Source organism: Erithacus rubecula, assembly GCF_903797595.1.
Source record: "Erithacus rubecula genome assembly, chromosome: 11".
Taxonomy (NCBI): Eukaryota; Metazoa; Chordata; class Aves; order Passeriformes; family Muscicapidae; genus Erithacus; species Erithacus rubecula.
In genome coordinates, this window is record NC_136663.1 from 3,185,904 (window position 1) to 3,210,755 (window position 24,852).

The 24,852-nt window shown below is 44.5% G+C and overlaps 1 protein-coding gene across 5 annotated transcripts in view; it reads left to right on the forward strand.

The window, feature by feature from the left end:
• LOC306806498 (uncharacterized protein) overlaps positions 1-24,852 on the forward strand; it is a 184,399-nt gene that overhangs the window by 115,587 nt on the left and 43,960 nt on the right. For all 5 annotated transcript variants that reach the window (XR_013775484.1, XR_013775485.1, XM_079315311.1 and 2 more), the window contains exons 6-13: positions 2,475-2,597; positions 9,327-9,452; positions 13,212-13,334; positions 15,938-16,060; positions 18,604-18,741; positions 21,892-22,014; positions 22,882-23,004; positions 23,945-24,103. Coding sequence is in view for 3 of the 5 variants with exons in the window: in XM_079315311.1 (XP_079171437.1) it covers positions 2,475-2,597; positions 9,327-9,452; positions 13,212-13,334; positions 15,938-16,060; positions 18,604-18,741; positions 21,892-22,014; positions 22,882-23,004; positions 23,945-24,103 (1,038 nt within the window). In the remaining 2 variants the exon portion in view is untranslated. The remainder of the gene's footprint in view (positions 1-2,474; positions 2,598-9,326; positions 9,453-13,211; positions 13,335-15,937; positions 16,061-18,603; positions 18,742-21,891; positions 22,015-22,881; positions 23,005-23,944; positions 24,104-24,852) is intronic.

Genomic DNA, 24,852 nt, shown 5'->3' on the forward strand with positions numbered 1-24,852 from the left:
AGCTCCTGGGTCTCTCCTCTGTTTGCAGCAGGGAGCCTCAGGCTGGGGCTGGGATAGCTCAGGCACAGAATCTTTTATTTTGCACTGAATTGTGCTGCCTTTCAGCACTATCACTGCTTTATAGCCCTCTGGGATGTGCCAGCACGAGGGAAATGCCACTGAGGGAAGAGCTGCTGCTGGGTGCAGAGCTCCCCCATAAACCAAATCACTCCTTTAAATCTCCAAATGGAGACTAACAAATACCACTAACTCCCAGCTCGCTTTTATTAGCTGGACTATTTTTTATCCTTTGTAAGTGCCAATATCCGAACTTAAACGGTGTTTGGTATATGAGAGAAATTCTCCAGCTGATCGTAGCCTATAAAATTAAAATATTGAAGCTCTCAGTGTTTGAGTTTATTGAGGTATAAATACTAGAACGTGGTGTACTATGTGGTTCAGCTGCTTCCTTGTTCTATTTTTCTGAGTCCTTTTTGCTTATTTTATTTCTCTGACACTCCACACAAAGAGTTTCCTGGGTTTGATTTTGTCCTGGCATTTTTCAGCCGTCTGGTTCTTAGCAGTATGGAATTCAACAAGGTGAATAACATTTTCTGTTTACTATTTACATTTTAAAAAGCAAAATTTCTGTTTAAAAAAGCATATTCCACATGTCCCCAGGCAGCAGGATGTGTATGTAGTATACAGTCTAATAAAACAACAAATACAGCAGAAGGATCAAAAAGTGGTGCATGTTAGCAAATGGTCTGAATTTAAACACCAGCCAACACCAGGGCTTCATTTTAGGTGAGGGAAATTCACCTGTGAAATATTAAAATTTAACTTCATAAATACATTTCCTCAGTAGCAGGATGTTGTGCATTTCCAAACCTTCTTTAAAACTTCCCCTTTCGGTTAATTTTGATTAGATTTTATAAAATGGAACAAACATAAAAGCATTAAAATATGTAAGCCATGAAAGTTAAATGCAAAACAGATACAGCCACAGCAAAGATATGAAAGCCAGACCCCTTGTTGCTCAATATGGAGGGGAAATTCCTTCACTGTGGACTCTCTTCCCCACGGGAGCAGTTGTGGACTTACCTCCCTTTAGATGATTTCAGAACATGATCTAAAAAGCAATTAAATCACCAGGAGGCTTCAGTGTTAAAAAGGGGGATGTTCAGAGATGATTGTTGCAGGAGGGAGGTTTGACTTGGGGAAGAAAATATCTTTGGTATTTGAGATAATTTGGGACCAGCATTGCCCCTGGGGGAGATGGTGGGAGGAGGAGTTGTTATCCCTTGGGACTGCTAAGGAGAGGACAGACAAAATCTAGGCAAACATCTGCCAGGTGAATTTTTTTTCAGGGAATGGCCTAATTGACCCTTATTTCAAATGACCCCTGTGCTGATTTTTAAGGTAATGGTGTCAACATGTCAATCAAATGCTATTTATAGTAGCCCAACATTGCTGAAGAGGTGCAAAAACTGCTTATGAGGTACTTCTGGAAATTCAGTTTTATGATTCTGTCTTAGACCTTCACCTGTTTACTTAAACTCTTCTTGATCTTTGTCCATCATTGTCCATCATTTTCAGATAAAACTTTACAGCAGAGTTCTCAAGCTGGCTTAATGTTTGTTTCCCTCTTCATTTGACTGACTGTAATCCTCTAAAATCCCTTGAAATATGGAATAATGCTTAGCTTTAGAAAAGGTATCAGCAGGAGCTCACATTGTTTTTCTGGGAGGTCATCTGTGAAGATGCTATGGAAAGTTTAGGTGAGCACAAGGAAGCACAAGGAACTTCCCTCCCTGGAAGTGTCCAAGGCCAAGATGGATGGGGCTTGGAGAAACCTGGGATGGTGGAAAGTGTCCCTGCACATGGTCAGGGGGTTGGAATGAGATGAGCCAACCCAAATCATTCTGTAATTCTATTATACTATGGTAAGAGACACAGAAAATGTAGCATAAATTCTTCACTTTTCTAAAATTTTCTCCTTAAACTCTGTGCTTTGCATGGTTGAAAATAATGGTGATGAAGGATGTGTCTGTTTTCCAGTCATGTTAGCTGCACCTGCTTGTAACCCCAAGAACAAATAGAATTAAAGGCCTGATGCAAAAGGAAGTGTTAATACAGCAAGTTTTTATAAAAGCCAAAGGTTTGACAATCACTTCCTACAGGTCAGATGTGTTATCTAACCCTAATTCTGCCCCTGTATTTTTCTCTTGGCCTCAATGAAAGAGCCATGTCACAAATCACTCTAATTAACAAGGCCTTCAGAAACAGAGACTACACAGGCAGTGCCTGCAGGAACTTGGAAAAATACCATAAAATCCCACTTTTCTCTGCTGCCAAAGTGAAGCAAACAGCAAAACCACCCAGCCGGAGCGCCCTGGCTGCATCATGGATGAGCCCTGCAGGAGAGCCAGGGTCTGTCTGCCTGTCCTGGGCTCTCCTGTAACCATTCCTCACCCTCTCCCTTCCCTCTGCAGACGTGGATGAGTGTGAGGTGCTGAACGGGGGCTGCCAGCAGGGCTGTGTCAACACCCACGGCTCCTTCCAGTGCCAGTGCCGGGCGGGATTTCGGCTCCACGCCGACGGGCGCACCTGCATCGGTAAGGAACCTTCCCCTCCTCCCAGCACTGCTTTTCTCTCAGTGCAAAACTTCTCCAGTCTGAGTTTGGACTAAATATCATTACTCATTCTGTGAGGATTCAGGTATTGCCAAACTCGCTCCTTTTTTTTTTTTTTTCTTTTTAATGGTGTTCTGGTTTGAGGGACAGGTGTCTGCCAATAAAGGCAGAATCTTCTCTTTGAAATGGAGAATGTAAACTCCCTATCTCCAAAGTATTATAATTTGTAAATTAAGGGGCTATCAGGAAAACATATGGGAATTAGGAATAACAGTTCTTTATCAGAAAAATTAAAATAGAAATACAGTATTACAAAGAACAATCCCAAACCCTGCCAGAGTCAGAATCCAAGCTGACACAGTCAGTCAGTCAGGGTGGTGGCACAGTCCCATTCCATGGTGCTGCATCCTCCTGCAGTGGCAGATGTGGCTCAGCTGGAGCAGTGCTCCTGGAGAAGGTGCAGTTTCCTCTGAAGCTCCAGGGATGATGTGGAAGGGTCTGGTTTTCCTCTGGAATCCAGTGGAAAGAAGGTATCTTGCTGTCCAAAATCTCAGTTTTTCTCTGGGTAGGAAAGGCTTGGCTCCTGCCCTGGCTGGAGCATCTCCCAGTGGGATGATGGAATTTTATCAGTCATGCACTGGGACTTAGTGGCCATGAACAGGAGATATCTCCTGGAGGGAGGATGGGCTGTGGGAAGATAAAGATGATTGCCCAGCTGGTTTTTAACAATGGCCCATTAACAGGAGATACCTCACACAGGGATAAGATTCACTGCCACACCCAGTTTTAAACAATGGCCCATTAACAGGAGATATCTCACACAGGGATAAGATTCAATGCCACACCCAGTTTTTAACAATGGCCCGTTAACAGGTGATATCTCATACAGGGATAAGTTTCACTGCCACACCCAGTTTTTAACAATGGCCCATTAACAGGTGATATCTCCTGGAGGGAGGATGGGGTGTGGAAAGATAAAGAAGGTTGCCCCAGCTGGTTTAAAGATGGCCCATTAGCAGATAATATGTGCCAGGAGATCAGGGGCACTTCCCCACCTGGTTTAAGAGATAAAATACACATTTCTGGCAACCCAAGGCATGTGGTGTCTCACATTGGTGAAAATTCTTTTGCACCAGGCATTAAAGAGCTTAGGGGGTCTTCGTTTCAATGACAACATTTTTTGAATTCTGAGTGCTTTTTCTTTGTGGCACGTCTCCCTGCAGTTTTCCAGCACTGCCCTGGGACTTAGTGATTTTAGAGGTTGTTTCCAGGCTAAATGATTGTCATTTACAGGGTGGAGTTACCCTGTGTGCTCATGTCAATGGGAGCTCCATGGAGCTCAGCCACAGCACATTGCCTGTTTATGTGGAGACAATTAGCAGCTCTGCCATTAGAAATCAACGCTGTGTTTCTTAGGTTGGACTCTAAAGCCTGAAACAGGGCATAGCAGAGTTAATTCTGTGTGTTGTTAAAAACAAAAAATATGAAATACACAGTTCTTGTATTGCATTTAATTCAGTACAAAAGTCGAATTTTTGAATTCTGCAGAAAGGATTAAGATGTTCTTTCATCTGGGAAGAAGGAAAGGGCACCTTTTGTTTAAATTTTTAAACCTGATTTGGGATAATATGGGAAGAATAGTCAAGTACAGTCAAACCACATCTGCAGAATAAGTTCACTCACAGTTTGGGCATTGTCTCAGTTCCTGCACAAAGTCCCTTGGTTGTGCTTAACTTCAGCCAGAGATGTCATCAGTCATTCCTGGAATTATCACAGCAATACATTCACTGATGTAACCAGGACACAGAAGGTACCAGTATCAAGCTGTGAGAATAATGGATTTTTTTATTTTAAAACTTATTTTTTTAGGCTTTTTGGGTTTATCACATACAGAGACTTTCAGAGTTTTGATAATTAACTGCAATTAAAAATGTGATGAAGTGTCAGCCTTTTCTTGATTATCTTAGTTGGTGAAGGACTGGACAAGGAAACACTGCAGTGAGAGGAGAAAAAATAATATAAAAGCAGAGTGATTCATAATTAACTAGAAGCAATTGTGGTTTTTTGTGAATTAAAAGAGAAATTAATCTCGCTCAGATCAGATCTGACCAGGGAAGACCCAGAAGTGAAAGATGTGATGTTTGAGCTAAGACTCCCTCAGAACAGTCTCATTTGTGGTGGAGTTTTATATGAAAAGAGGACTAAAGGGACTTTGGGGGGAAAAAAGAGAAAGAGAACTGTGTGATAAAGGCAAAAGGTGTTAATGGCAATTAAATTAATTTACTTGTGTAATGTGTAACAATTTCTGTGGACATAAAATAGGTTTCCTCTTTCCTCACATAATCAGAAAGCTCAACTTAGCATTGTCCAAGCTGTGAACAATACCAGAGAACAAGCTTTCATTTCATAAATGTAAATATTCTCAAGAAGTTATTCCAAATACTTCATACAATGATCAGTTTTGTTGGCATTATCTCAGAAATTATCAAGGAGAAACGAAAATAAATCCAAGATGAGAGACAGGAGTTTCAGAGAGCTCTGTTATCATGATAATGGATGTACACGATGCTGAGGGAGGATATTGAGTCCTGTTCCAGCTGTTTAGACAAGACACCAAAATAAATGGATATAATAAGCTCTCATACATTGGAGAACAAGACAGTTACTAATTGATGAGGTGGGGGAGAAGCATTTCATATAAATCAGGGGTGCCTGGGATCAGGATTTGGGCAGGGAGAGTTTGCCCCTTGCTTGGCACCAGGTTGTACATCCAGCTTTCATCACTCACCTGATGAGAAACAAACCACTAAAGCCCCTCTCCTTTGACCCAGTGCAGCTGAGCAGAGCAGCCAGCATTTCAAACAGACCTGGATTAGCAATGGTGTTTCTTCCATGGATACTTCAGAGGATGTAAGGAACTCTCCTGCATGCTGAGGATGAAAAGGGACCACATTCTGGCACTGAGCTGTTTATGAAAGGTGATTATCTCAGCTGCAGAAATAAGAAACAAGAGTCCCTTTAGACAGGCTCTTCAGAGAAGCCCAGCCCAGATTGCTGTTATGTTCATTCTTTCCACGTCTCTCTTTTCTTTTTTGGCAACCCTGTGTTTGTGGGAACAAAAGTGCCAAAATCATTTGAGGGGAAGCAGATTTTGCAGCCTGGATGGCTTGGAAATCTCCCATACATAAGGAAGTTGATCTATCATCTTAAATTCAGCTTACATCTGAGGACTCAAAAACCTGGGATATGATAGTTTCTGATGCAATTCATGGAATATTGCTGAACTTCTGCCATAAGTTTTCCAGTAAATCTGGTCCTCCTGCCACCTCACCACCTCATCACAAGGTGTTTGGGATCCTGAATAGTTGCTGGTGGTCCATCCCTTCACTGCCAGTATGAGCCTTAAAATAAGTGGAGAGAGGAAATCTGCTTTTGTCATTCTTCCTATTCTCACTGGAAACTTCTGCTCACACTCTAAGGCAGAGTAATCAGCTCATACTCTGCTCAGACCCAAAGAATCTCCAGTGGGTTGCCTTGTTCAGTGACCAGTGTGTGAAAGTAAATTACAGAATTCCTGAATCCTCTGATGTTATCCAATACTTTGTGCCATGATAAAATCCCATCTCTTTCAATGCTCCTTTTCTTTCTTTGGCTTTTTGGCCCCACAAATTTTGCTCAGCATTGAATTAATTTATAAATACACGTGCCAGACCAAATATTCACTGCAACCCTGTCCAATTTTTTTTTTTTCTATTTGTTTTGTTTGCAATGCCTTGATTATGTTAACGCAATGAATTTGACTTCACTGGAGTTTAACCAGCTGGTATCTGAAAAGCTGAAACTCAGAAAGAACGTGTTTATTGTAGTATCAGGCTGTGGGTTTGGATTGCTGTAGATTCATTGTCTTCAGTGGAATTTATTCCTGTTTGAACTCCTAGAAGTGAAAACAGGGCACAGCCGTTGGACCCTGATTCATCTCTGGTGCCAGCTGTTACCTTTGATGTCTGCTTTATGTGGAGAAGCTGTTGAGATGCTGGTTTTTTAATGGAGATTTTAGCACACTAAGGCTCTTAACAGAAAAAGTAACAAAGAAAATATCTCTACAACTCTATAATCTGTGTTTCCCAACATAAATATAAGCCCTGTATGTCTGAAGTTACATTGCTCAAGGTTGGAAAACATAGGTTGGAAGAGATTGCATGTTCTAACCCCATGGTATGTATCCAACCACTGCTTCAGACCCAGCTCTTTTTAATAACATCACCTTTATTATAAAAAATAATGGGCTGAGAAATGTGTATTTCTTAACTCTCACCAGATTGGGGGCCTACAGGAGAACTTTGGGGATTTTTACCAGGACTTGTTGTGACAGGACAATGCAGAATGGCTTTGAATTGACAGAAGGCAGGGTTGGATTGGATATTGGGATGGAATTGTTCCCTGTGAGGGTGGGGAGGGCTGCACAGGGTGCCCAGAGAAGCTGTGGCTGCCCCTGGATCCCTGGAAGGGTCCAAGGCTGGATGGGGCTTGGATCAGTCTGGGATAGTGGGAGATGCCCCTGCCCATGGCAGGGGTGGGATGAGATGATTTTTAAGATGAACCCAAACCATTCTGTGATCCTTGTGTCTCCCTTCACTGCTCCCCTTCCCAGGTGCCCCCTCCCTCTCTTGGCATCATCCCCAGCCTGTCTAGAATCCACATCAGGGCTGGGTTTCTACCAAGTTTCAGGAGTAAATGATTAAAAGTGAAAGTCAGGCCATATTTCTGCCTGTGGAGGTGCTCAGACCTCCAGCCACAAGCCCTTGGTGACAGATGGAGTCAGACCCACGAGCTGCCAAGTCTCTCCCTTTCTCTGATCAGAGATGTGCTGCTGGCCTGGCAGCCACGAGAAAATCCATCCTGTCCTGTCCCTGGGGGCTCTTCCCCTCCAGTCTGGCACCTGTCTCACAGATCCAGCCTGGTGCCTCAGCAGCAGCAGCCTTGACAAACCTGCCCTGGCTGCCCCAGAGCCACCCCTGGCTGCTGGCAGAGCCACACACACCAAACTGGGATGCACAGTCCCTCCAGCACACAGGATTTCACACCTGTCCCCTCCCACCTTCAAACCCTCCAAAATTTCTGTCACAACAGGTTGCTGCTTATCTCCCCTTGCATCCAAACTGGCTCGTGCCCAGCAACGGAGGCAGAAATTGGCACTTTTAAAAGCAGACATGTATATTCTGTCACTTGGATCTAAGATGTTTTTCATCTTCTGAAATATTTTCATCTTATTTGAATATTCTTGCTGAGAAACAGGTCTTTGGATACAAGTGTGCAGGGGGCTGGAAGCTCAGGGGTCTGCTGTGTGCTGTGCAGACACGAGGCTGCTCCCAGGTTGTGTCTCTGACAGGGCAGCAGGTTGGTGGGCACAGGTGGAGATCAGAAGCCAAGGTCAGGTTTCTGTGCAGTGAGGTGCCTCCTGCCTCCTGCTGTGTGTGCAGCCAGGAGAATGTAAGAATTTGCTTTTCTTTTCACCTTTTTAACACATACTTGACTGCACAAACTCAGCGTTTGCTAATTGGTGGCATAGGGTGAAAGGAATCCTGCAGCAGGTTATGCAGCTAACATTTACTAATGTATATTACAGATAAATGAAGAAACTTGAATATTGCTAAAATAAATGTGAAAAAAAAAATCAAAGCTCCTTTTCTGACTTCATTGGGTTCAGAGTTTGGTGCATTCCATGAAGGACCAAATAGAACACAGAATCCTAGAATGGTTTGTTAAATCTCATCCAGTCCCACCCCTGCCATGGGCAGGGACACCTTCCACTGTCCCAGGCTGCTCCAAGCCCTGTCTAGCCTGGCATTTCCAGGGATCCAGGGGCAGCCACAGCTTCTCTGGGCACCCTGTGCCAGGGCCTCACCACCCTCAGAGTCAAGAATTTCTCCCTACTATCTAATTTAAATGTCTCCATACTACATCCCTGCTGTGTAAGTACATCTCCATGCAGCCATGCACACACACCTCCATCAGCACAGCACAATAGCAGCCTCAAACCATCCCTCTTATTTTTACATGCAGCCTGTGAATAGGTGTGGGTGTGTGTTAACATGTTTTGTCAGGAGGAGAAATGTTTCTCCAGAGGCCAGGGATATGTGTTGAACAAAAAAGAATATTAATTTGCTTGGGTGAAAGAAGCAGCATCTCTAAAGATGTACAGAGTTGTAAAGATGTGAAGATGCCCTCTGTTCCTGTGGTTTGTTGTGTGAGTCTGTTCTGCAGAGCTTGTGGCTTCTGTTTTTTGAATTTTCTTTTTAATTTATGAGGCTGAGGAAATCAGCCTGAGACAATTACTATTTTTAATCAATGAAAGCAAGGACAGAAAAAGATAATCAATGGGCAAGTGCCAGCAGGGCTGTTCTTTTTCCCCCTCCTTGCCTTGGTGGATTGGCAGTGCTTTGGTGCTGTCAGATCAAAGGGGGCTGTGCTTCAGTCAGCATTACAGCCCTTAGATCTCACCTGCCTCTCCCTGGATCAGGATTGCAGTGCTGGGGGACACTGTGTCAGCCCAGCTCTGTGAGCACAGCCACTCAGGGGTGGGCACAGGCACATTTCTGAAAGCTGCTCAGCAAGGTTTGCCTGGCTTTGCTGTCATTTATGTATTTAAAATAGGAAATAGGTTCTCCCAGGTTGTTGACATGCATTCCTTCACTGCTTCCTTGGCTCCAGCTGTCAATTCCTGCAGCATTAACAACGGGGGCTGTGAGCAGGACTGTGTTCAGCTCAGTGAGGACCACTACAAGTGCCAGTGCCAGCCAGGCTACCAGCTGAGGACAGATGCCAAATCCTGTGAAGGTGAGTCCTGTGCTACCTGCCTGAGACACACAGTAAAGGCAATTTAAAAGACTCCAGGATGGTGTTTTGGGTAATTGTGTTCATTCCTATTTCTCCCTATGTGCCAAAAGCAGCTCTAGGAATTGCTTATTAACAGGATTTTATAATAGTACGTGTCTGAGGTGTGAAGTTCACTTTAAATCACAACTTTGAACAAGATTTTGGCCTCATAGATCCCTGGCTGCTCCTTGCACCATGATGGTGATGACATAGGTTAGGAACTTAATCATGAGTTAATTCTAATATTTTATTGCTCATCAAGTTGTATATAGAGTTGGCCTGCATTACATGTTTTATTCTACAAAAAGTCTTCTCTTTATCTCCTTTTGGCTTACCACAATCTGATTCATTCTTCCTGCCCTTCAGGTTTCTAAGCACCCTCTCAAGCAGAACAGCAATGCTACCTTTGGGTTTGATTGTTGCTTTTCTTTCCTTGTATATCTTAACATATTCATCAGTTTTGAAGGCAACCCCCCCACTCCCCAACACAATCACACACACACACACCCCTGAACACGCCAGAGAAAGATAGGGCCAAATTTATGGATTTATTGAGCTGAAATTCCTATCACAAAACCATTTCCATATGGCTCCTCTTCTGCTCTGAGATTTTACAGGCTGTGGATGAAGTGTAAGTAAATCCTGCTGTTCAGATGGCTCTCAGCTCCTGCTGGGTGCAGAGAACTCTTCCCTTTTGGTTTGGGTCCCCCTAGATCCTGCCCTCAGCTCAGGGAGCACCCACAGCCTGTCCCTCTCAGGATTTGTCCCTAAAATTTTCAGAAAGAGCCAGAAAAGGGGAGTTTAGGGAGAATGGAGTGTCAAAAACCTTCTTCCACTGCTCTCCATCCTGTTTCCAAGCATCTCAGGGTGTGTTTGGGCAGCTGGTTGTGCAGAGCCTGGAATTTTGGGTGGGTTTTATGGAGTGGTGGGGCAGAGGGGTCTGAGTGTGGCTGTGACAGGTGGGATGGGAGCTCTCCTGAGCACAGTTCAAGCTTCCTTGGAGCACTTCATGCTCTGCTCATCTGGGACCCCTCCAGGGGGAGGTTTTGCCATGATGGGGCTGAGGAGAGTTAGCCCCTCACAAAGGGGATTGTCACCAGCCTGAAATTCCTGAGCAGGAGAAGGGCAGGGTCAGCCCAGTCTGCAGGTGATTGCCTGGGTGCCTGATCACCCCTGGGTGCTCAGGGTGTCTGAATCAAAATAAATGAGGGCAGCCCTCCCCCAGAAGGATAGTTGTGCTGGGGAGAAGGAGGATCTGCCTTGTAAGCAGAGCTCAGCTTGCAAAGTGGACACTGAGTAGGATGTTTTTCTCCCCATAAATACCTCAGTGAATGAATGCCTGGGAGACAAAAGTGCTAGGTAAGCCCATGGACAAGATTTTTACAGGAGCAAATGAGGGTGAAGTGGTCATGAATGCATTTGGGTTGTCAGTTCAGAGATATTTTAAGTAGAAGAGGTGGGAGGAGGTGAGTCTGGCTGTTTTTCATTTTCCAACCAAAGTTGCAATGAAGGATTGGAAGGTCTGCCTGGATCCCTGGCAGTGTCCAAGGCCAGGCTGGATTGGGGCTTGGGATAGTGAAAGGAATCCCTGCCCATGGCAGAGGGTGGAGCTGGAGGAGCTTTAAGGTCCCTTCCAACCCAAATATTCTGGGATTCTGTGTCCTGAGACACCTGGGAAATGAAACCATGCCAGTAAATTTTTCACCATAGTGTTTAACAGCTTGGAGTAGAGCTTTGTAGGATGGAGTATGTTATCTACTAAAGTTATTAAATGAACCAGTAAGAGGCAAATGTGTGAAAAAGGAGAACCAATGAGTTATTTTTAGATTTTCCTGAAACCTGCTTCTAACAGGAACATATCACTGGAAAGCAAGTCAATCACTGATTGCCTAATGTCCTGAAGATCTTTCCTTTACAAACTTACCTCATCCTGGATTTCCAAGGCTGCTCCCTTTATTTGAATTACTATGTTTTACTAACATCTACCCTGTAATTTGTTGTTTGCCTGTTGTCATGTCACAGAGCATTACAAGCTTTACTCCTTGCTGTAATCATTCTCAAATTAAAGCTTTAGCTGCTCTGAAAACCTTCATAATATGCAGGTTTAACAGATGCTGTTTGATAGTGATTTCATTTAATTTACCCAAATAGAGAAGGAATCGGCAAATAACTCAATATTTCATATCAGCAAAGAGTGAGTTCTTGCTTGGAGCTAAATCCTTTGTAGGCTGCAAATTGTTGAGCTGCAGAGCCAAGTTGTCAGCCTTGGAAGTGTCATGCACGATGAAGAGCTGCTGTTCCTTGGAAACCTATTTGCAACCTATCGTGTCAGAAGTCCAATTTCAGTTCTACATCCCTAACCGTGCTTTTATTTTATTTCTTTTTCTCTTTTTTTATTTTTTTAATGCTGCCAGGTCAAGCTCAGCCCTGCAGACTGGAATGGTTTGTGTGCTCTGTGTTCTTGAGGAGGCAGGAGGTGACTTGATGGTTTCTGTGGCAGCTTCCTCCTTTACAAAATGATGGCACAAAATGCCACTTGGCTGCACAGAAAAGTGACAGAAAAAAAAAGCCCTGCCCCATATTTAAATCCACATGAAGTAGAGGTTTTTTTCTCTTCTATTCCCTTCTCTGTGGAAGAGCAAAGCAGCAAGATCCAGAGCAAAACTCCTTCAGCCCTTCCCCAGGGTTCCTCAAACCCTGATTCCAGTGTTGTTGAACTGATGAGTGACTTTCCTCTGGGGCTCTGAGAAAATCTGGCTTATAAAGAGCAAGGGAAGAAAATGTTAGGCTGGAGGCAAGTGAGGAAAATTGGTCATCTGCCTCAAATCAGTAATTAGTAAAGTGCTGAAACTGAATTAAGGGAACAGATAAAACTTTTAAGAAGTTTTATTCCAAGCTAAGCAGAACTGTAGAGGACACATTTTCAAGGTGTCCTCCAAATTAGCCTGTGGAATGTTAATCCACTGGAATTTTGGTGTAGTGAGTGCTCCAAAGCAAAACCTCAGCCTGGTGCAGAATGTCAGATCTCAACCCAAGTCAGACCTGTCTGAACAGTCGTGGTAGGTCTTTTTTGGGGTCTCTATTTGGGCATTATGTTCCAGAAATAAACCCATAAAACACAGTGAAATCTTCGAGATGGAGGCTCCTGTAGACTCTTCATAAAAGTTTTTCTAAGCACTTGCCACTTAAAGGAGCTTATCCTTGAAAAGGTATGTTATTGTTCAAGAAGAGGAAAAAGCCTTGATGTACAACATGAATGGCACATGTTTATAGACTGAAAGATGTCTTTGGGGGCTCTTCAGTGTTTATTTCCTCTTGAGCCTTTTAAATATTCATTGTTTTGTGGTGAACTCCATCATTGTGTGTGTTTATGGATTCACACATACTGGAGTGCTAATTGCTGTTGTTTAGAGAACTCTTGAAATCTGTTCAGGTACAGCAAAATAACAATAAAATGTACTTTTTTTTGTCCTACTTCCAATGTAACACAAGCTTGGCTTCCTGCTGTTTAAAACCTCGTTGCTGCTCTGTGAAAAATGTTGTCCAGCAACAAAGAGCATCCAGAAAAACAGCAGCTTCACTCACCAGATGCTGTCACATTTTTTTTCCCCAGTCTAATCTCTTACAGCTGCTTCGTCATTAGTTGTAACAATGGCAGGTAAGATCATTTTCAGGCAAAAAGTGACCTTTCAGTTGACAGTGTGCTCTAATTGGTTTCAGAGACAGACCCCTGCACAAGTGGGAATGGAGGATGCTCACAAATCTGTCAGAATGAGAGAGGAATTGCAAAATGCGAGTGTCATCCAGGGCATTCTCTTTCTGCAGACAAAAAGTCCTGTTTAGGTAAGAAACTCTGGAGTCTTTATTGTGAAGAAAGTTATTAATCAGTGCTCTGGCTTACTGAGCTGTGAGGGGGAAGGAATATGTTACACAAATATCTGTGTGCATTTTGGAGCAGCATTTCTCTCTGTGATGTTCACATCAGCTCTTAGTCTTGAAGGATTTTTTTTAGTGATGGAAATTCCTCTGTGGTCTCCTAGGTCATGCTTTCTAGAAACTGGGTTTATGAAAGCTGTAGTGTTATTCTTGTAGGGTCCCTTTAAAATAATGTCCCAAATACAGCTCCTGGAAAATTGGTTCAAGTAAAAATCTGAACCAGGTCACTGAAAACCTATTTAGAATTGAAAGGACTTTTTAGCTGGAGAACTGTTTCCATATTAATGGAGAAACTACTGTGAAGGAAGAAATCATGATATGTAAGATTTCCAAAGAGATGAGCTTAAAAAGTTGAATTCTAAACTCCTGTATTTAGTCTGGGGTTGTCAAAAGAATCTGTAGCATTCCTGACTCAAAATTTGGGAGTATTAGAGATCAAAACACCTGCTTTTGTCTTTCAGTGAAACTCTGGAAGATAGTTTAGCAGTTTTATGAAACAAAAACATTTGTGGACTGAAAGGTGCACAGATTTTTAACAATCAAGTCAGAAGCAGGGTGTTTATATAGATACAGATATATATATATGTATATATAGACACTAATTCTACGCTCCTCTTTTGAAAACTTACCCAAAATCTTGCCAATATTTAAATTATTGTCTCATATTAAGGGTGCAGGGTGCCTTTCAAAATATTTGCTTCCTACCCTGAGTATTTTACTCAGTTGCCTGTGAGCCCCTCTGTGAGTAGAATGGCAGATCTTAGTGATTCTCTCTTACTGGAATTACTGATGAGTAATTATTGAAAATAAGAACTACTCTTAACACTGATGATGAGTGGATGGAAACAACAGTGTGTTTAGCAGTAGGGTCAGCCTGTTGTTTGTTTTATTTCAGATACACATTGACATTTCCCTTGATTTATGTATAAACTGAATCACAGAGTTAACTTGCAGTGTTATATATTGGAACAAATTTTCTCCCCAGCCTCATGGCAACAATCTTTTGAATCATTAAGCAGCGTGTCTTACCATGGATATACAATTATTGGTTTTTTTCTCCTAGAAGTTACTCAATGCCTTTTGCAAAATTCAAGCTGTTTGACACTCTGCAAACTGAGCTGCAAGGAGACAGAGGGCAGCTGAGGTGTCATACTTCAGCTATTAGCTGTAGGAGAGGAAGAAACCTGTGCAGGATGGTGGCTGGGGTTCAACTTTTTATTTTTCTATTTAAAAAGAAGAAGAGAAAAGAGTATTTACAGCGCTGGCCAGCACAGTGTATTCACAAACTGACAATTAGAGAAAAAAGGAGAAATAACCCATTTTATCCTAAGCAGCAGCTGCTCCCATGGCTGCTTCAGAGAAGCTGTCATTTGTTCTGAAATTTTCATGAGCCAGTGTGTGGTGTTTGCACTGCCTGGGGCCTCTCTTTGCAAGGAGCCTGATTGCATCCATCAAACTCCTTGTGCTCCAGTGCAGGGCCACAAGCACAGCACTGGGCACAGCACATGTGGAGGGACAAAACTGTTAGAAAGTGATTTTTCTGGGGTAAAAAGTGAAAAGCTGCACATCAGATTGCTCCCTGCCGTTTCCAAGACACCGACCCAGCATTGGTGCAATAAATAATCTGTATTTTGGCAGAAAAGATGTCAGAATGGGAAGGAACAAGAGCTGGATCAGAGGTTTGGCATGTGTGATACCAGTCTTTGCACAGAGGTTGGTGTTCTGTGCAGCTGTATTTAGTGTAAATTTTTGTGGTTTTGTTTCTGGCTTTCTTTAAAACTAATTGCTCCTTAAAAGTATTTTTATGTTCCACTGAGATTTTAGGAAGATGGACACCTTTGGGGGAGTTGAACTCCCAAACACAGACCAGCAAGTGTGAAGCTTGAAGAGGAGCAGCCTGCTAGACAGAGGACTGGGGGAAGAGCAGCCTCCCCACTTCAGGCTCTGGATCTTTCCTTTCCTCAGGGCTGGTGAAGCTGCTGTGGTTGCAGCAGGAGCTTCCCCATGCACTGCTGCAGGAGCAGCTGCAGGATTCAGGGATTATCTGGCTCCATTGTCCCTGCTGAAACCCAGCCACCACTTAATCCAGATCATTTGACATTCAGAAAATAAGCAGCTATTTCCTGTTCCCTTAATTTAACTATAAATGGCTTGGAGGGTATGAGTCCTCCAATTTCAAAATTTTGGAAGTTTCTTTTGAGTTCTTCACACAAGATCTTCTTTTGCCATTGCCCTTTTTACAGGAATAATAAATAAGTTGCTTTGGCTGATACTGCAGATATAGTGTTTGATACTGTAAATGCTCACACTGAGAAATTCAAGGTCAATGGTGCTCAGAAAAAAAAATAAAAATATTGTTCTGGAGAACACAGTGAATACAACGCTCCTGGGTTCATGGGGCGCTGTCCTTTGCAGACGGGCACCAGCAGATATTTGCAAACCGTGTCCCTGTAGAGCAGTGTTGTTTTCCCATGCCAGTGTCCCCCTGAGGGAGTTTCTGTGTGTTGCAGACGTTGATGAGTGTGCAGAGGGCAGAGCCAGGTGTGCCCATCGCTGTGTGAACACCCCGGGCTCCTTCAGCTGTGCCTGCAGCCCCGGCTTCGAGCTGGGCGCGGACGGGCGCCAGTGCTACCGTGAGTGACCTGCTCCTCCTGCCCCCACCCCTCCCTGATACCCTCCCTGCCTGAGCATTCCCACCTGAAAAAATGTGTGCAAAAGCTCAAGCTTAATGCTGTTTTCTTCCTCTGCTGCTGCTGCTGGGATTGCAGGGTGACACGTTCCTAAGCCTGTGTTCACAGACCTTAATTACTGCCTCTCAAAGAGCAAATAGCCCTGTTGGTTTATCTTGAGTCTGGGAATTCTGCTGCAGAGCTACCAGAATGCTGCTGTTCTCTGAAATGTATTTATTCCTGCCCTCCTCCTCCCAGCTTCCTTACAGACCTGATGCAAGAGAAAACCAACATGATGTTCTGCTCTTGTCTTTACCTGTCTGGGTTTGCTTATGTTTCTCCTGAGGTTACTGACATTATTAAGAGGATGCATTTTTTAAAAAGGCAACAAAAAGGAAAGATTTGGGATGAAAAAATAGTTGAACAACTCCAACTTGCCAAGCTAAAGCTAGCCTTGTCTTTCCTCACATACTTACCTCTTGCCAGCGGGGTTTCTTAATCAACACAGCTTTTCTGGAGAGGGGGACTGACTCCCAGTGCTGTTAGCTGATAGGTGATCCTGGCCTGCCCTTGAGGGCAAATTTAGATTAATAAAGGAGGTGATGTGGAAGAGTTGGGGTTATTATGGACCTAACATAAGCTCCCTGGAATGCAGACAAAAGCATGACCTGTTTTAGCAAAGAGGTGGGCAAAGATCATTCAATCTAATAATACTGTGCAAGAGCTTTCAGCAGAGCTTCCTTAGGAAAATATGCTGCATGCCAGAGAATGAGGGCTTTATTTAAGAATGTGTGTGTAAGAAATAGTTATTAAGAATGAAATCCAGTTTCAAGGCATTAACATACATTAAAAACAAAACCCAATTATGTGAGAGACATCCTGGAGAGTTATTTCATAGGTGATGGGGAACTATGAGTGCTGCAATGGCAGAGGAAATGTGATTAATATACAGATATGAAATCTTCTGTCATAGGCATAAAAAAGAGGTTTAGACCACTTAGATTTCATTGTGCTTTTCTGATAATATTTTTCCTGGATGTTCAGCAGATCTCAGGGGATGGTGATTCTCTGTGCCTCATGTACAATATTGCAGAGCAAACAATAAAAATAAAAACATTCTGCATATATTTATGATCAGGATTATCCCAGTGTTTGAGCAATTTACAATCTTTGTTTATTCTTTCATTTCCCCAGTGGCTGGGGAAGAGCTGGTATTTCAGTTTTACTGATGAAGAACTGAGACAAAGTAAATGATGAAGATAATGTATGAAGTCAGATATTGCATTTAATCACTGGGTTTACTAAATCCCAGCTTAACACACTGGACTGGAGACACGATTTTTTCCTCACTGGTGCAAATAATCAGACTATGCATGAGATGCAGATATATTTATTCTCTTAATTTATGCCTGCTTCCAGCTGGAATTACATTTCTTGTTGGCAAGCAGGTTGCTCCCTGGGAGCACAAAGAGGGGTAGGACCAGAGCCCACCAGCACAGATGTGTCTGGGGAGATTCTGTGCCAGATCTGATGGCCACCACTCCCAGCTGGGGTGTTTCTGGAAGTACAGTGGCTCCTTTTAGGAAAGGTTTTTTTCAGTTCACTTATGTAGTAGGAGAAATTATTTCCTCTCTAAATAGCTCTGTAACAAGCTGGCTAATCCTTCATGAAAAACTTTATAACTGACCCCGTGGTTTCTTTTCATCCTGGAGAAATCATCTCATGGAGTATTTGGTGGGAAGGAGGTGGCCAGGTGTTCCTTTTTTATGTGAGAGTTCCCACTGGAAAGGGCCAGGATGTTCTGAGGACTGTCCAGTGCAGCCACAGGAGGAGGGCATGGAAGTGTGTCAGGGCAAAGGGGGCTGGCACTGGCACTGTACCCCCTGTCATAGCTGTAAAAGTCCCAGCAGAGCTGCTGTGTCCTCCTGGAAGGGACATCCAAGAGCCAGAACCTGGAGATTGTTTTGCATTGTGGTTGGGTGTCCCTTCCACCAGCAGGACTCTGCTGAGGAAGTCTCAATGCCTTTGTGTTTGGGGGATGTTTCAGAATCCAACTCTTTGCCATTCCCATGCACAACTCAAAGCTGCTCTTTGGGAAGTGTGTCAGGCTGGATTCAGGGGCACAACCTGGATTCCTCAGATAGTTTTGTTCCCCTTTGGGGCAAAGCACGAACCTGAGGAAACGTGGGAAGGCTCCTGTAGCAGGACCTTCTAAATGGTCAAATGTAGATTATTGCTAAACAGAACATTTTTGAGGGCTGGTGGGTCCTTGCTGTTGTCTTTTTCCACAGCTGCTGGAACATTGAAGCAGCTTCACATGGCTGCATTTGAGAGCATCCACTGGATGCAGCAGCTGGAGCTCAGCGACTCCACACCTGCCCTTCTGGGCAGGGGATGTGAGCTGATTACACTCACTGCTCCAACACTCACAGCTGCAAGCCTGATCCTCCAGCCCCTCCCGCACCTTGGGCTTGCTTTTTCCCACGCTGTGGTTTCTGTCCCCGCAGGCATCGAGATGGAGATCGTGGACAGCTGCGGGCGGGGGAACGGCGGCTGCTCGCACGGCTGCGAGCACACGGCGGCCGGTCCGCGCTGCTCCTGCGCCCGCGGGCAGCGCCTGGCTGCCGACGGCAAAACCTGCGCGGGTAAGCGGGCAGCTCTGCGGGCACGGGGAGCCTGCAGCAGAGCCCAGCGCCTCCCCTGCCTGCCTGCCTGCCCGCCCTCCTCCTGGTGCTGGTGATCTGGCTGCCCCTGGCTCGCTGGGAGTGACGCTGGTGCCGTGGCTGGGTGTCACTCTGAGAGCCTGATGGAGAGATGGGGACTTTAGATAGCTCTTAGGGTGCCATTTATTGCATAGACGAGGTTCCAGCAGTTGTCTGTAGTGGGTGAGTCTATAGCTGCTGGGTATAGGCAAGCTGTGTGTCCTAAAGCCCCTTTCTATTCATAATCTTCATATTCTATACTCCATTCCTTCCTATTCTATCCTATTCTAGTCTCTATCCTGTTCTATTCTATTCTGTTCTGTTCTATTCTATTCCCTATCCTGTTCTATTCTATTCTCTATCCTATTCTATTCTCTATCCTATTCTATTCTCTATTCTATTCTATCCCCTATCCCATCCTATTCTCTATTCTATTCTATTCTATTCTATTCTATTCTATTCTATTCTATTCTATTCTATTCTATTCTATTCTATTCTATTCTATTCTATTCTATTCTATTCTATTCTATTCTATTCTATTCTATCCCATTCTCTATCCCATTCTCTATCCCATTCTCTATCCCATTCTCTATCCCATTCTCTATCCCATTCTCTTCTATATCTTTCTCCACTCTACATCTTATTACATAACAACCAATCAGCACCATACACAATACTTTTTGCATTTACATATAATCTATCAAAACTGCTAAAATTACCATATTATGTTAATGACTAGCCAATCATCTGAGTTAGTAGTTATGTGTTAAACTTTGAGATTGGTTTTGCAGTGGAAATTTCTTCTAGCTTTGGTAAAAAACATCTTTTTGTCTGCCTATGCTTTTTTGCATGGTAGAAAACATGCTTTATTTGAAGAAGATTTAACTTTTCGTTTGAAGGTTGCTTAGTTTTTGGACTTTAGTCATAAAACTTTTGTCAACTCAAGTAAGCTTTTTGGTTTTTTAGCTGTTTCAGTAACAACTGGCCTTAAAAGCATTTTTTATATATCAAAACTTGCTTTTATTTCTATAAAACCTTCTGTATATTTGTAAAACTTTTCTGTTAAATTTTTGTCCTTCCCAACATCTCACCATGGGCAGCCCAAGCACTGCAGACCTGGCCTTGTTTCCCTTCCCTTCTCAGCTGGTGTTTCAGGGCAGCAGCACAACTGCTCCCAAGTGCTTCATGCACAAACTCCATTTTTTCTCCAGAAATGTTGCCATCAGATTTGCTCAGTGGTGAGGTTACACTTCTGCCTGTGAGAAGTCTCACATGGGAGGTGAAAGCAACAGAGTTAGATTTGGGTTTATTTCGAGACAAGAGCTTAAAAATCCATTCGTGTTTAAGCAATTCCACTATGAGATTTCTTTTGTGTGTGTTCATTTTATGTTTTGTTTGTGGCTTTTGACATGCAAACCGTATCTCATTCTGCTTTGGGCTTGCTGTCACTATGCCATTACAATTTTTAAGAATAGCCAGAAAGAGATGGGGGGTGGAAAAAGGAAGAGGCATCACAAAGCAGTGTAGTGAGATATGAGATGGTGAGAAGAGGTAGAGAGTGGGAGCACTGATGAGTGTGAGAGGCATTACAGACAAAAGGAGTCTTGCAAGGAAAAAAAGCCAAGTGCAGGAGAGAGGAGGAGCAGGGGAGGAGAAAAGCACTGAGGGCTGTAAGGGCAGGTGATGATGGAGCTTAAAAAGCAAAACAGAAAAATTTGGGAGGCAGATTTGGAGCCAGAACCTCACAGGGGTGGGTGGGTTACACAGTCTTGTCTGTACAGCTGACAGGAGGCAAAGCAGCCTCCTACCCAGCTCAGAGGGAAGCAGATACTCCAGACACAGCAAGGGAAGGGGGAGAACACAGAGAAAGACTGAGAACATGAAAAGTTGCTCTTGACAGCAAAAATCTCCTTTGTGTTGGATGCAGATTTTGCATTCCTGCACAAACAAGGGACTGTTTCTGGAGCCCAGAGCGAGGTGTCACCTGATGCACTGCAGAGCAGCTCAGCCTGTGACATTTCTGGCAAACACTGCCTCCAAATAACCTGCATTAATCATTTTCACACTGACCTCCTCACCTCGATTGATTAATTACATTTTCTTTCTCCTGTCCGTGTTTCCTCATAAAGTTGGTGCTCCTTCCAAGGTTAATTGAGACACTGACCTTTCCCATCTGCAGCTGCTCAGCCAGGCCACGTTCAGAAGCATTTTGCAGACTCAGCACTGACAAGGTGGCCCTTGGATGGCCACTGACCTGCTCAGCAGCCTGACAGCAGCCAGGAGCCTGCAGTGCACAGATAACAGCTCAGCTCTCCTATCTAATCACCAGAACAGTGGTGTCAATGATACCAATTTCTGAGTGGGCACAGAGCAGGAGGAGGTAACAGGAAATCAGTTCTCAAAAACTGCAATTGAACCTTCCAGGCTGCTGCTGTCCAGGAAGTGCTTGGTTGGATCTGAGCATTGTTAGTTTGCCTTGAATAATGTTGGATGCAAAGTCTAAATGGTCAAATGTAGGTTTCTGTTGAACAGAATGTTTTTGAGGGCTGATGAGTCCTGGCTTCATAGAACCATAGAATATTCTGAGTTGGAAGGGACACACAAGGATCATTGAGTCCCATTCCTGTCCTTGCACAGACACCCCAACAGTCCCACCCTGTGCAGCCCTGGGAGTGTTATCCAAACCCTCCTGGAGCTCTGGTAGCCTGTGCCCATTCCTTGGGGAGCCTGGGCAGTGCCCTGCACCCTCTGGGGGAAGAACCTTTTCTGATATCCAACCTAAACCTGCCTGACAGAGCTCCAGCCATTCCCTTGGGTCTGTCCTTGGTCACCTGTGAGACCAGCTGGTGTTTTGTAAATCCTCTCATGGCAGCTCAGACTTGTAGAGGAGATGCTTCTCCCAGGATGGGAGAAGGGTGGAGGGTTGTGGCTGCTGTGGGAGAAGGCAGAAGGCAGGATTCAGGAATTAGACAGTGTTTCTGTGGTTGAAGGAAGGTGCAAAGCAGTGAGTGCTGCAGCACAATAGCTCTGAGCAGAGCTGTGGCAGCAGCTGGGGCTGTCTCAGGGGCTGAACGTGCTGCCCTTTCCTTGCAGAGGTGGATGAGTGTGAGACTGGAGAGTCCTGCTGCTCCCAGTTCTGCATCAACTACTCGGGGGGCTACGAGTGTGCCTGCAGGGCGGGGTTCCAGCTCGGCGCCGACGGCTGCTCCTGCCACGGTGAGCACAGGGTCAGGGCATGGGCTGGGCTGGGCTGGCAGGGACTCAACAGCATCTCATCCCACCCCTGCCACGGCCAGGGACACCTTCCACTGTGCCAGACTGCTCCAAGTCCCATCCAGCCTAGCCTGGAACATATCCAGGGATGGGGCAGCCACAGCTTCCTTGGGCATCCAGAGCCTCACCACCCTCCCAGGGAGGAATTCCCTCCTAATATCCAGTCTAAACCTTCCCTCTGTTAGCCTAAAGCCATTCCCACTTGTCCTGCATCACTCCATGCCCTTGTCAAAAGTCCTTTGGTACCAGTGGCTCGGTCTGGCTAATCACAGCCCAGGGTAGAAGAAATGCTGTCCAAGCCCTTTGCAGGGCTTTGTGAGCACTGCCCTAATGAGAGTCACTGACCCCATGCCAGCTTTGCTGATAAGGTTTTACAAACATGTAATTTCCACTTTGTGAGGCTGGAATGCAGGAATAACCCAACATCCAGTGTGGGGAAGTGGGGATGTGGGAGATGAGCCAGCAGAGAAAAACTCCCTCCTCTCTCCATGGACACTGTATATTGATGTGTGTTGAAACACTCCTTCCACAAAAGAAGAGCCTTCAAAATAACTGAGAGATCAGTTGATCTTAACAGCTTAAAGCATCTGTTTTCACTCCAGACAAAAACATCAGTAAAATAATCTGCTCCCTGTTGCCCTGAAATGTTTTCATACCTCCAACAGCAGAGAGAAACAGAGCCCCAAAACACGTAAGAAAAATTGTGTTTTCGTATGTATAGAATAATTTGTCAGAGGCAGCTGGGCACAGCATGGGCTCCCCAAGCAGAAATGCCTGTTCCTAATCACCATTTATGTCTGGATTTTCTAGATGTGGATGAATGTGGCCTGGATAATGGCAACTGTGACCATTTCTGTGTGAATTCCCTGGGGTCGTACGAGTGTGCCTGTAAGGAGGGTTACAGGCTTGGGGATAGCAGATGGGCCTGCGTGGGTGAGTTCTCCTCAAAACTTGAGGGCCATTAAGCACTTCCCACTGATTTAAAAAGTGATTTTGGAATGGGGGTTTTCACAGATCCTGGGATTTTGGGAGCCCAACTTGAGCCATCTCTGAACGTGGCCAGGGTAAGGCAACATGCAGTGTGTGGATCCAAGTTCATCCTCCAGTAATGGGTTTTGCCAAAGATTAATGGCACATGAGCGCTTAAATCCCCTGGACATGTTTGAAAACCTAAAGCTCCTGGTTTAGAAATAAATACTATTTTGACACTTTTCTTGCACTATTTGATGAAGTTTAACATCCTGTGGAAAAAAAAAAAAGGTAGCCAGATTCTTCTTTGATCAACCATGGCAAGTTTTCCATTAGTCAGTGACGTTATTCTGGATTTCTGCCAGTGTAACCAGTCCAGAGTTTAGCACAGCAATTTTATAACCAAGTTTAGCAACTGCTAAACCTTAAACCAGAGTTTGATATTCTAACCAACACCAAAAAGAAAGCCAACTGATTTCCCGTCATTTTAAGGCTCAAATTTTAATGTTTCTGAAAATAAATTGCACAGCCGGCCTCACTTTCTATTTGTCATCTCCAAAACGAGCAAGAGTAATGACCTTCATTAACTAAAAATAATCTCAAACTTCAAGTGAGGAAAATGAATCTCCTCATTTAATTTTGATTCTATAGGAACAGAGGTTTGGTTTGTTTTTTTTATTTTTTTCCCAGAAGAAAGAAAAGGGAAAGATGGGGTGGGGAGGGTGTCTCCCCTTTTCTGTTTATTTGTATTTTTTGGGGTATCAGTAACTCTGTAAATACAGATGAGAAAATGCCTGGGCTAGGAGTGCTGAGCAGAGGTGTGACAGCCACATCATAATAATAAAAAAAGGTGTAAATGAGAGGCTGGGGGGCAGGCTGGGGAGCTGATGGGTGTGTTTGTCAGCCCTAGGTGTGGAGGAGGTGGATGCAGAGGAGGCAGCAGGGCTGGCTGGAGCCCCGGGGCTGCAGTTCCGAGGGCCCCCCCAGCTGCTCCACTATGCACTGGGATCCCTGGCTGAGGATGGAGACCCCCGAGGAGAGCTCACCCTGGTGCACAGGGTTGGTGAGTGACCAGCAGGGCCCTGAGCCAGCACAGCAGCCTGGGAGGATCATTCAGGGACAGGATTTTGGGGGGCTCGGTGTCAGGAGGAGGGATGAGCATTAATCCTGCATCCTGCCCATCTCCATGTGGCACATCCCAAATGGGGCATGTTTGAGGAGCCCAGGAGGCTGCTGGATGCTTTGGGAGGGATGCAGGGGGAAAGGGAACAGCACAGCAGGCAGTGCTTGGGAAACAGGGTGTCTGCACAGAGCCCCAGGGCCAGAGCTCACGGTGCCAGGGCTGACAGGATGGCGTGCCTTACTGCAGTGCCCTAAATCCTGGGGAAACAAAACACTCCCTTCCTCCTGCAGCTGGGAGCATGGCTCCCTGTTTACAAACCCTCTTATAACAACTGGAGGCTTTTTGTTTACGATATTTGCATTTTGCCTGTGTTAAAGGCAATCCTCTGAAGATCCAGGTTTCCCTTGACTCTCTGGAGAAAGCACCAACCCATCCACGTGCTGCTCAGCTCAAGTGGTGGCAAACAGCACAGGAGCACCCACTGCCACAGTAATGAGTGCAGAGCAGCTTTGCATGATTCGATCTTTCCACCCAAAGGTGGAAACTTCACAATTTTAAGAGTATTATGAGGTAAACCCCTGTTTTTGCTTTGTGCTGAGTGCTGGTGGATCACCAGGGAGGATTTATTGTTTTTTTCCTATTTGTGTCCTGTGATTTTTGTATAAACTTTATAATTACCCATCTGAGGA